Source organism: Thunnus thynnus, chromosome 1, assembly GCF_963924715.1.
Source record: "Thunnus thynnus chromosome 1, fThuThy2.1, whole genome shotgun sequence".
Lineage (NCBI taxonomy): Eukaryota > Metazoa > Chordata > Actinopteri > Scombriformes > Scombridae > Thunnus > Thunnus thynnus.
The window spans coordinates 20,525,180-20,537,978 of NC_089517.1; the positions used below are offsets into that span (position 1 = coordinate 20,525,180).

Below are 12,799 nucleotides of genomic sequence, written 5' to 3' on the forward strand. Positions count from 1 at the left end.
CAAAAATATTTCCTTTAACTCTCAGAAGGAAATTCAACTTTTTTCATTTTTCCATTGAATAGATATCCCAAACAAACTCAAACCATTGCTCTTTCCCTGGAGGATCGGCTTTCCACTGGGAATGCCATCCATTTTAAGACTTCACATACCGTATATTGTTATTTCTGTGCCACTGTGATGTAAAATCTGAGGAGCCATGAGGTGTATTAAATTTATATTCTAGTTATGCTAACAAGTATTAAGCAGAATTAAAACCTTGTTTGGTTGAAAGAAGTCCCAAAAAAGAGCCTAATTCACTGTTGAGCAGTATCATTTATGGGTCAGTTTCTATGCAAAACATTCAAGAAACATGAGAATAATTTGAATGTTTTAAAATAGATGTAATTTGCCTTCCAAGTTAAATTAGCTCTGAAATAAAGAAAGCTGGTTGCTTCAACTTTTGGCTGTACCCCAGTCAGTGATGTCACTGCAGGCTTTGACAGATGTGAGTGAATCTGCAGACTCCAGATAAGAAGAAATATTGATTCTTAAGCCACTTCAATGGGTATTGCTTTTCTTTTCAGTGTTTTTTTTAAATTCCAGGGGAAATTTTCAATACTGGGCCACAGAGAATAATTGATTGACACTGTCAGTGATGTTTAAGGGGAGACAGTGTGTCATAAAAGTTTAATATGTTCGACTACAGGTTATACAGGTATATTTCTCCATGTAATCAGAACAGACTTTACAGACATTACTCCACAGTTGGCAGGTGAAGCAGCTCTTGCTCTCTTTCTCTCTTTCTTCTTCCATATGGTTTTCAGCCAAATGGGACTTCTTGTTGGTTGTCGTTATACCACAAAATGTGGATTTGCTTCGACAGTTTTAGTCATGAAGCTTTCATTTGTCTTGAAGTTGGATTTAACCTAGAAAGGTATTATTCAAAGTTAAGATTCACTGAGGTTTTTGGCTTTTTTGTGCCTACTTTTAACACTGTAAAAAACAATGCCAAATGTGGAATGATAAGGCCAAAATGAAAATCTATACACATAAAATTACAACTCATAACTATATACATTGTTTCCCAGCAACGAGAGAGTTTCAGCCTTTTTGACAGTTTGAGTTTAGAGAAAGCAATGCAGCAACAGTTTTCTGCTCTGTGTAATTCAGTGTGGATTTACTCTTTAATCAAACTCCAGCCTCATCTGGAGTTTGCAATATCACTTTAGAGGAAGAGCCATGAGTGTGTTTACAGGGCTCAGTGTGACCTTAATGAGCATCCCATCCCTTAGAAGTTCAGACCGGTTCAGACTGCCACACTGTAGGCCATTGCTCCATAGACACCACTGAGATCTACCGAGTTTCTACTCATCATTGTTTATGTTCTTCCTCTGCCTTGGAAAGGCTGACTTATCTCAGTCAGCACTTTTATCTACATCTGGCCCGATTAAGCACAGTGAGTGAACTTGGACAAAGTGCAAACGCAAGCAACAGAGACCAGGTGGAAATACTGTTTAGAGAGTAATACCTCCCCTTAAGCCCTTTTTAGTTTCCATCAAACCAGATATGTTTTGGATTCCAACAAGGAGTAGGGGGAAAAGTTAGTCAAAATCAACCCACGCGTTGCTGGCGTGAACATGTATTGGAGTTATTCCCCGGCCTCTCTTGGCACAGTTCAGGAGTGGACATTCTTAGTAGCAATTATAGATTTTAATAGTTTGTCCAGTTGTAGCACCAGATAAAAAGAATGACTCATGATGTAAATGTATCCACTGTTTACTGGTTGACCAGGGTTCAGCGTTCTTTCAGACAGTTAACTGCAGATTGTTATACACAATACTTTGCAGCAGACCATTTTCTGAAGCATAGTGCAGTTTTCAACTTGAAGACTTTCTTGAGATATGTAATCTATTAAAGCAGACGTTTAGGTGCCATTATTCTGTGTTACAATAGTTACCATGTGGTTGTGTGATAAAGCTGAGAGCAGCGACTGTTTTGCAAAGTAGTCCTTGTTGGTGCATTCAAGGAAGCTCAGAGATCAGACAATCAGACTGTCAACTTCATAAAACATTGCATTCACAGGATTTCTAAGTTTGATGGTTGTTGATAAAGTAAAGCCAGGGAGACAACAAGTAACTTGGGTTGTGTGTTGCATCTTAAAGGTTGTTGTTTGTATCGAGCTCTCAGGTTGGAGGATGATATTTCCCACAAATGCTTAAACACACCAGTGAGGATCAGTTTTCACAACAGTCCCTGCTCACGGCCACATTGCTGCGTAATAATTATGTAACTTTGTCAGACAAAATAAGGCAGATTTAATGTTCACTATGATGGAATGTCGATAACAAGCAAGTTTCAAGTCTCGACGTGTTGATTTTCATATGGTGCTAAAGTTAACCACCACCAACGGCTAGCTGGAAGGTAGGAAATCAATGTAAAACCTTATGGTATGCTTTCAAAAATGTTTGGCAGTAATACATGAGTTGTATTTAATGGGCTAAAACATGCAGAACCACTGGTGCAGTGCTTTAAGCCTGAACTATTTTCCTGCTTGCTGCATCAACATTACAGTAGTACCTCTGACACAATATCATGTGTGCATTTGTTGTAAGTAACGCCACACTGTGGTCTCCAACATGCATCAGCTTTACATCTGTTTTTGATGTACTGTAGAAATATCTTTAAAATACCTCAGACCTCATTGTTCTGTCACCAAAAACTGTGCTGAGTGTATCATGAAAAATTAACTTACTACTAATGGAAATGCTCAGGTGAATGCACCATCAGAGCATAATTTCCCCCACTTTACTTCTTCACATCTCCTCTTTAGAAAGCACTTAGAGTTGCTCTCAATATGTTTCTTCTTCAAATAAGTTTCATAACAAGCCTCTCAGTAAATCGCTGGTATAGTTATATGTAAAAGTGAAGGGTAAGACTAGACTTCTAGATGAAAAATAAAGTTTGCTTGTGTGATCAATTGAGAATATCCTGATACCTGTCAGCCACTTTGGGAGAGATAGTAGATTTCCAGTCTGGGGTTTTTAATTGTGATCGTGAGGTGACTTTTGTTTTAATTTGGACTATATATAGATTGTACCTTGTCTGATAAAAATGTCTCAGGAAACCTATCTAGCTTTAGGTTACCATAACAAAACAAAAAAGCTAAATTAATTTCATAAGACTGAGAGTCTCCTTGGAAACTTGCTGGCCTCCTGCACCATGACCAGAATTATCCTTTAATTTGTGACACATGTTTACCAAATTAGATTACTCAGGTCTTTGTCCTTGGCTCTATCACCACTGGCCTTTTCATCACACAGTTATTAGCTAGTGCTGAAAATAATTTGGAAATGGCCATTGCGTCTGAATCACTGCTGTTGGCCAGTTATTCAGTGCCCTGCATCCATAGCCAGCTCTAACCAGACCATTAGCTATTTTTTGACCACCAGTTGCTCATTTACTTTGCCAAAGGGAGGGAATGGAGATGAAGTTAGGGATTTGAAGACCTTGATTAGGGATGTGCCAATCTCACTTTTTCAGTCCCGATACCAATACCTGGGCTTTGGGTGTTGGCCGATACTGAGTACTGTTTCGATACCAGGGCAAAAAATATTTTTTAATGTGAAAAATAATGCCAAATATCCATTAATTTGGAAAATCAATAGTGTTTGGGAGCGTCTGTGCAGCGCTTTTCTGAAACGTGAGTTAATCTCTATGTCGTTGCCTGTGAAACTCTTGGTAGCGTAACTGCTTTTAAGGAACAGGGCAGTGCGTAATGTCTGTGCATAGCAAGTGAGTGGTTGAGTAAGAGAGCGAGCGGCAGAAAAGTGACGGTGAATGCGAGCGGAGCAGAGAAAAAGGTTAGCAGTAAGTTGTCAATCTGGCAGTAAGTGTACAGTACAGGCTACAATGTGTGAGTTAATAAGTGCTGCAGCTTCTCAAGATCAAGAAAAGTTATTGTTTCCCCAACTGCAGGGAAAGTGAAAGGGGTTAGCAACACTGGGTTGTTTAAGACGCTAAACAAAGTCTCAGAGTTTTGCTCAGTGCAACCGAACTTTGTAAAACAATATGTAACAAATAAATACATAGATATAAATTTACTGAATTGTTATTTATTAAAATATTGGTATTAAATACCAGATCAGACCATTGTTACCGATACCCAATCCAGGTATTTGAGTCAGTATAGGACCAATATCTAATATCAGTATCGGTGCATCTCGAACCTTGATCGAACCTTGATGAGATTTCGTCTAATTTGGCTGCAAAAACAAATGACAGCAGTTATTGTTGCACAGGCACAAGTACATTCGAGAAAGAGATGACCTGTTTATAAAGTCTGAGTGGTAAATATGTGGAGAGGAAAGAGGCTTTTTTTTTTGCTATCAACACAACTGTGTATCTTCTCAAGCTGTAAGTCTGAAAATTAATAAAGATTAATCAAGAAGTAATGTGTTTGGAACAGAACATTTTTTAGGCAGGATTGACTCTAGAAATCAGATCAAGCAAGCTGTTACATGGTGGCACTGCTAATCTTCTACATGAGGGCTTATCAGACATGGGGTGGAGGCACCATTTCACTCCTACTGCAGTCTGCTCCAGTCCAAAGTCATATCCGCTGGCATGCTTTGGGCATTTTCTGTTTCTCTGTAGTAGAAGTCAGTACATGACCTATAAGTCTGCCTTTTGGCATTGAAAGAGTTGTCTTCTTAAGCTAGATTTAGCTTAGTTTGTACTTTGCTTCATTAAAAAGGTTTTTCCTAATCTGAAGATGACAACCAGGAATTTTGATTGGTCAAAAACCCAACTGGTCTGTGTCAGAAACAGTATCCAGTTTACCTTTGCCATGTGTAGTCAGTTCTACATGTTTTTCCTCAATTGCTTGGTTGTATCGATTGCAGGTTGGGCGATTTCTCAAGACTTTCGGTACAGAGTGATTAACGACCTCAGTTGCTTCTTATTTTAGAAGGGAGGAATTTGTTCTCATGGCTTTAATCCAAGTTTTCCACAGAGGGCTAACACATGGTGGACTGTGTGTCAGATCGTGGAGTGGAAAAGGAGAATTGCACAGAAGGGAGAAATGAGGGGAAAAGTGCCGCTTATGATACTGAATCAAACCCAGCCATTTCCTGTATCCCGAGCCAGCTCTGCTCAGCACTCTCCATATATGGTAATGGTATTTGCATGAAGGGAAAGCCTGGGCTTATGGATCAGGACTAGTGTTGAAATTCCTTTGTATTAACTTCTGGGAAAAGGTCTGGTCCCATAGTTTTGGTTTGGATGATTATGTTTAATTCTCCGAGGGAAAACTAATCAAGACAAAAACTTCATTGATTTGTAATACTTCCAGTGTGTAGAATTTAGTGGCATCTAGTGGAACGGACTTGGCAGAAATGGAATATAACATTCATGAGTATGTTTTAGTTAGTGTATAATCACCTGAAAATAAGAATAAATATTTTTCTTGCTTTAGAATGCGCCCTTTACATCTACATAGGGAGCGGGTCCTCTTACACGGAGGCCGCCATATTGCACTGCCATGTTTCTACAGTAACCCAGAACAGACAAACCAAACACTGGCTCGAGACAGGGTCTTTTGCATTTTTTGCGGTCACTGTAGGTTCTCCTACACGCTTGGAAGGGGAGGGTAAAGGGTATTCAGTTGGTTGCAATATGCAACCTCACCGCTGGATGCCACTAAATCTCTCACACTGGTCCTTTAATAGCTGTTGCTACAATATCTGTCAAAATATCATATATTTAGTCCAAACTGCTTGTACTACATACACAATTTATTAGTGATGTCAGATGCTCAGTTCTTTACTGTGTCTGTGTTGCTAAGCTGCACTCAGGAGGAAGTCTGTGGTTCCATAGCGATGTTGTTATAGCCACCATAGACTCCAGTCGTGCCAGTTGTCCCCTGTGTGTATGTGTATGTGTGTGTGTGTGTGTGTGTGTGTGTGTGTGTGTGTGTGTGTGTGTGTGTGTACATAAGACAGTAACTCAGATTTTCTTCAATTTATTGTATGCCAATGTCAATGTATGTACATCAGTTTTAAACCATGTCTACTTAGTTGATGTATGACTTACATTAGGTGTTAGATTCTTCTGTTTTTCTGTATTTTACACACTACTGTGTGTTGTTGACTGTTTTACTGGCAACCATCATCGCCAGTTGCTCTTACAGGGATTAATAAAGTTCTGCTGTATTGGATGCACATACTCATAGGGTTATGCTTGTTTAATTTCAGTGTTAGCCACAAAACAGGAAAGTCCAGAATACAGTTACACATTTAAGGGAAAGTTAACATCTTCTTTAGCCAGATATATAAAAGAAAATGTTGTTATGATGAGGCAAACAGCTGCTCTTATTGCAGATCATTATCATACTATTAGCTTCTCAGACTGTCTGGAAAGAAACGTGTGTAGCAGTTTGAATTTAATAGCAATACAAAGAAATGTATTAATGATCAGATGCAGAGCAGCCCTCCTCACTTCAACACCAATATTACAATCACTTGAGTACAACAACCCTTCACCCCCGGCTGTTGAGGAGTGCGGTTGTTTTCAGGCACCTCCCAGGCGTCTTTGTGTGTTTGTGTGCAGCTATCCTTCCCTATTCAGCTTCTCCCTTTGTCTTTTGCTGTAAGTTAAGAATACTTTCTCAGTGCTCTTGCCTAAACAAAGCCTAAGTCAAAACATATGAAACAATCTTCAGAATATTTTGGTGTTCACCTCCTACGTTTACAGTTTATTACCTCTCCCTTCTTGAATCTGCACACTTTCATTCCAGACATAGCAGAGAGAGGTTAAATATAGCATGTTCAATTGTTTCCACTTAGCGGTTGGGCCAGCCCTCTCTCCTAACGTCTGTCTTTAGAGAAAAGGTCTTCATATGTCAAAGTATTACTTCTAAGAACTAGCTGTCAGTAAAAGGATAACCAGTAACTGCCAGAATAAAACATTTGAGTTCATTAGTAATATAAAGGAAAGTAAATGCAGGATTATTTCTCTAAGAAATTTTATTTACTGAGATCCTGTCAGCCCCTCAGAGAACAAAGTAAACTCAAATGAACTCAAAGTAGAAGAATCGCTGTATATCCCAAGAAGGTTATGGGCTCTTTTTGCATATCAGTGTCCTAAAAACAATCTAATCTTAGAAAGGGCGTAAGTGTGTTTGTGTGTGAGCTTTCTCTTTCAGACAATTCACGTCACAAATTTTCCTCTTAAACTCCTATCAGATGTCCAGATTTCCCCCCCTCTCCTTTCACTCATTGCAATGACATCACCCTGTCAACGTTGCTAAGGAAGGAAGGAAGGAAGTAAGCATCTCCCTCTGCCACACCTAAAAAGCAGTAAAACATGTTAATGGGCGTGATCTGGAGGATTAATCAAGCTATAATTTGCTGTTTCCCTCCCGAGGGAAAATACCCGCAAAATTAGGCTGAAAAAGCTGTTAACATTCCTTGCCATCTCCCATGCTACGACTGAGTCTGTAAAGTGGTTTTAATTTTGCTCTTGTAAAGAATAAAGTCACCCTGGAGGATATTAAGAGCTCCCTGGCCCTCCTCCTTCAGTTAGTAATTCACAGTTAATTAGTAAATGCACAATGACTTTCCACTGGTTTATTTTGCACCGTGGTGTTACTTGTTGTGGCCCTTAATATTAACAGAGTTTTGTCCTGATATTCAGTATTTGTCAGAAAATTCAATGGAAGGACCAAAACCAACAACTAATTGATTTTTACTAAGAAGTATTCTTGCCCAACAACATTTAAAAACACATCATTGAGTCACATCGTTGCACTGAATGACACATTGCTTCATTACAATGAACATGAGCACTGTAGTTTGTTCTGAATCATTTCCACTTATTCAGTCCTGCTGGTGTTAATACTCACTAAAGCTCCAAGTGTGTATTAATCAGCCGCAAAAGTGGTCTTCTACAGTGCCCTGGGGCAATGTAGTTGAGGGGTCAAGATACCAACCATGAACCGCAACGTGCCGATTTGACTCCATCTGGGGACCTTTGTTGCACATCATTCCCTTTCTCTCTCTCCTTGTTTCCTGCCATCTCTCTAAAAGCTCAAAATGCCTCAAAAATACTTACCCACCCAAAAAAACAAACTACAGTGGCTAGCTTTTCAAGGAAGTTATTGAGCCTTTTCTTTGGAAAGAAACTCTATGTTTGTGTCTATTTTTAAAGCTGAACAGCAGAAATGAATGGGCTTGGCCACAGGCAGACTGGGAAATTGGAAAAGCATTGAGAGACGGATTAATGCATTGTTGATTTTGGTCTTTTTATGCGATTTTTGACAATGAAACATAGAGAATAATGCCATTCTTTTAATATTATGTTAACCAGTGGAAGTTCAGATCATATATTATTGCACTGTACACTATTATAATAAAACATCTCTTAAATTCAAAATTTCTCAAACAAATATTGCTTTTACTTTTGAGGGAGTTATGAGTACAGTGAGAGAGATAAAATTTTCGTAAAAAATAATACAATTCTCTACATAGATTACAGTATGATGCTGTACTGCATCACTGAATGATTTTTTTTCCTTTTATTGTTTGCCACTCTGCTCCTTGCTCTCGCCACACTTCCTCACTAAAGAGAGAGGAAGTCAAGAGTTAAATTGAGTGTTGACTAATGTTCTGGATGCTCTCAGTGGCTTTGAGTGGTTCTCCATCCAGGAGAAAGAGACTCACTCCTCACAGCACATTGTGACCCTCGTCCACAGTAGCCAGACAACACTGACTCATAGCGCATGATGAATGACCTCAGTTCTCTGGAGACTCACTCGGCTCAAACAAAACAGGAACGTAGGCAGAAACCAGATTGTTAGGATGTGGAGAAAAGTTGGGTAAGAGCATCTTTAACACTTGGACAAATAACAACAAGCACTTCTGGGAATCTGACTTTGCATTATTTTAAAGTAAACACGGCTGGTCATGCAGCTGAGATTAGAAAATGTGCACGAATTGAGATTTTGTTGAAGTGATAATAACCGTTTTCCCCTTGGCTTTCATTTTGTTCAATTATCTCAACAGTGTGATGAAACCGCACTACCTCAGCCTCTGAGTGTGCTATTCATTCAATTCATGTAGCAGTCTGTTTGACCTTCATACCGGACTCTCGATGAGTCCACGCCATCTCATTGTGTCTTTCTGAGTGAACTAACAATTGTGCATTGTGTGTGTTTTTGTTTTGTTTCAGGGGAGCCGGGGGCACTACCGGTACCACTGGCAGAGCCACAATGTCAAACACAGCGGAGTGGATGACATGGTGCTGCTCAGCAAGATCAATGAGGACGCCATCGTGGACAACCTCAAGAAGAGATACATGGATGACTACATCTTTGTATCCTTCCCTCACAATCGCAGTTCACACCTCAGTGAGGAATTGCTGGGTTCTGTGTCATGCCTGCTATTCCCAGAATAGCTGAATGGTCATTCACAGTGTCATAGTAGCAGTGAGTAATAGGCCAGTGTTGGAAGGTGACGCCTTCCTCTGAGCCTGTGCTGTGTGTAGGAGGGCAAAGGGCCTCTCCGTATCCCCGGCCAGACCTCTCACTCCTACTCATTCTCTTAAAGAAGTCAGATTCGCTCTAGTTTTCTCTCACTTTGGTGCAAAATATGAAAGAAATGGTGTGAGGAAGAGCAGGTTGCATAAGTCTACAGTCAGAATCAGAGCGGTGTTGCTATCTTTTTTGAGCAGTCGTAATTTTTGATTGTGGTGTGCTGAGAGCTATCATTTCCATACAGCACATTGCACAAATGGGAGGTTAAGGTTTTTTAAATGTGCAGCTGTGGTGGCTACACACACACATAAGCTGTTCATGACGTGAAAAGAGTTGAAGAATGAATGAATAACCCCTTTGAAAAGCAATGGTGAGCGCTCTCAAAGCAACTCGTTACATAAACTTCGTCCACGCTTTGGCAAGCGTTGAGGATTATGAAATTTAGTAAATGCTGGCAGTTATAGGTTCGACAACTCTGAGTCAGGCCTTTGATTCGGTTCAATAAATAGCCGTAACTGTGAGGTCCCCCTGCCAAGGCTGTGGGTCACTGTAGGCCACCCACAATAGCAGCTTTATTTGCCTTGAGCAGCGTTTTGGCTTCAGGGCATAAAACCTCACAGTGTTACACGGCCAGTCTATTCTCTGTCATTTGTAAGAACTGGATACTTATTTAGTCTCAGTCCTGATCACCAAATACTCCACTGCTGCACACTCTCTCTTGACGTCATGGCAACCTAAAATTAAGTAATTTCTTTCATACCTCTCTTTGTAAAAACGTAATTCAGTTGTTTTGAGATTGTGTTGCCAGTTCTAAAACATTAATAATCTTATGACGTTTGCACTCGCTTTTCATTTTGCTGTTTTGTTTGTTTTCGCTTTATGATCTTTAATATATAACCTCCTCAGACATACATTGGTCCTGTGCTCATCTCCGTCAACCCGTTCAAGCAGATGCCGTACTTTGGAGAAAAAGAAGTTGAGATGTATCAGGGGGCTGTAAGTATGATCCCATCTTCCCTTAAGAGACACATGAAACTATATGACTTATTAAGTCATTTTAATGGCTTCTGTCAGCTGAAAAGTTAAAACCAGAAAAATCCACCTCATGCTGTTTAAGATGGTAACAGTCTGAAGAACAAAGGCTTTGAAATGAACCAGGTTAGATGCAGTGCGAACTTTCCAGTGAGCTGGCGCAGATGTTGCCTGTCAGAAACTTGACTCAACCATTGAGAAGGCTTTGGCAGTACCTTCGTAGAACAGCCTATTCAAGTCTGCCTCCTCTGTTGGCCGGCCTGCTGAGAGCGGGCTTGTCTCCCTGAGCCAGGAGCACACTTGAAGGCTTTTAAAATCCCAACTGACTGTGAAAACACTCAGCGTTACACATGCCAAATTTAACAGTCGACTTTTGCAGATTACAGTTGTACTTAAGTGCACCGGGTTCAGATTTGCATTGTTTTCCAGTTCAAACTACAGGAGAAAGTAGCAGAAAAGTCATCATGGGGTTAATATAAGTGGGGTTAATATATACATGTAAATGATGTAATTCTATATATCTCATTATCAAATCCCATAAAAAGACCAAAACCAACTACGCACTAGTTCATCTCTTGATACTTTCTGTTTTCCTACCTTGACTGTAGTCCTCAGCCCCGAGCTTATTCATTCATTCTTGAGGCATACATATTTAAAAACAAGACACAAATATATCATTTTATTTTTCTTAAATGCTCAGTAATTTGCTGTAGTGTGCACTGTAGTTTTGGGCAAAAGTTGCTCAAACAGGAGTAAGTAGTGTGTTTGTAAAGAACTATTTTCAGTGGCGGATTTTTTTATGCTAGTATTCACAGCAGCAGGAGGGTGTGCTATATGTGGGATTGAGTGAAAATAAACTATAGTGCCCATGTTCATGATAATGAAAAAACAGTGCAATCATTTGTGTGTTTTCAATATTTTTTGGGTAACAGTGGAGGCACAGGGGAATAAACAGACTTACTTGTTAGTTGATCTTGTTGGTATTGATGATAAATAAAATATAGAACATCTTCCTTATCCTTTAATGTGTTTTTGGCTTTAGTTTTAAAATTCACAGTCTTCACATCCTTGGATGATAATGTTTGAAGTCAGATATTCCTGATATTATTTCATCGTAATTTGGCTCTCTCCTTCTTTTGTTAACCCTCAGGCTCAGTATGAGAACCCTCCTCACATCTACGCTCTGGCAGATAATATGTACAGAAATATGATGATCGACCGTGAAAACCAGTGTGTCATCATCAGGTAAGACTTTGAAACTATAATCACATACTGTACGATTCTCCAATGTCTTCACAGATCATGATCTAATGGCATGTGACAACCAAAACACACATGAGCACGCAACAAGAGACAGCTTGATTAAATTCTCCATTTAATATGATATCTCTGTTGACTTGCTGTTTAACTTGTTAGTTGTATGACTTCCACACCTTATAGCTGTCAGTCAACTCAACAAACATCCAGGATGGGAGAGAGTGAGACAAAGGCTGGAGATAGTAATCTGTGCAATGTGATCTGTGAGGAGATATGACAAAGCTGCTGCGCCTGAGCCTCTGCAGGTCATGATAATGGATGGGAGGGGCACAGGAGAACAGACGTAACAGGTTCCACCACATCATTTAGTACAGCTGACTGACCAAAAGTGACGTGTCTCCCTGGGAGTTTTTCCATCATAACAATGTCAGGTTCAGTGAAATGCAAATTAAGGAAAATAAAGATGCTCTAAAACACAAGTATGAAAACAATACTCAGTGAACAACTGGATGTGGACTCAGGATGTGAGTTGAAAACAAAGCGATTGTTATAGTGCCTTTTTTTCATTAACTTCCTGCTTTCAGGATAAAAAAACAGGAAGAACACCTGCATGATCCTTGACCCGGCATTCCTCTTTCTCTATTTAGGGATTTTTTAGATCGTTTTACAGTCTGTTTGTGTCGGTGAGTGTTTTTGAGGTAGGAAGCTGCACAGAGAAAAGTGTGGTGTCATGATTGAGGCTTTATCCTATGGTCCAGTCACCTGAGCAGTGTGGTTCCTATAGTGCTTACCTCATGATGAATGACCCCTGCTTCAGCACTTTAGCCCGTTGTTTGGACAGCGAGCAGTTGCTGGTTCAGTTTCCCACATAAAGGCACTGAGGTGGATTTTGTGATCGACTAAATCAGCAAAACAAAAGCATGGAAGTGGTTTTATGATGAACCAGGTCTCAGCAAACAAAGGCTGCTGTGAACTGCTGGCCAGGCAGTGTGGTCAGCATCG

At 39.9% G+C, this 12,799-nt stretch overlaps 1 protein-coding gene across 4 annotated transcripts in view; it reads left to right on the top strand.

The window, feature by feature from the left end:
- Nucleotides 1–12,799, top strand: part of myo1ea (myosin IEa) — a 53,696-nt gene that overhangs the window by 9,160 nt on the left and 31,737 nt on the right. For 2 of the 4 annotated variants that reach the window (XM_067589594.1, XM_067589601.1), the window contains exons 2-4: nt 9,205–9,348; nt 10,415–10,504; nt 11,691–11,785. In XM_067589594.1, the coding sequence (XP_067445695.1) occupies nt 9,205–9,348; nt 10,415–10,504; nt 11,691–11,785 (329 nt within the window). Of the gene's footprint in view, nt 1–2,294; nt 2,401–8,729; nt 8,852–9,204; nt 9,349–10,414; nt 10,505–11,690; nt 11,786–12,799 lie in introns of those variants that run through there. The other 2 variants (XM_067589619.1, XM_067589610.1) reach the window with 2 other exon arrangements.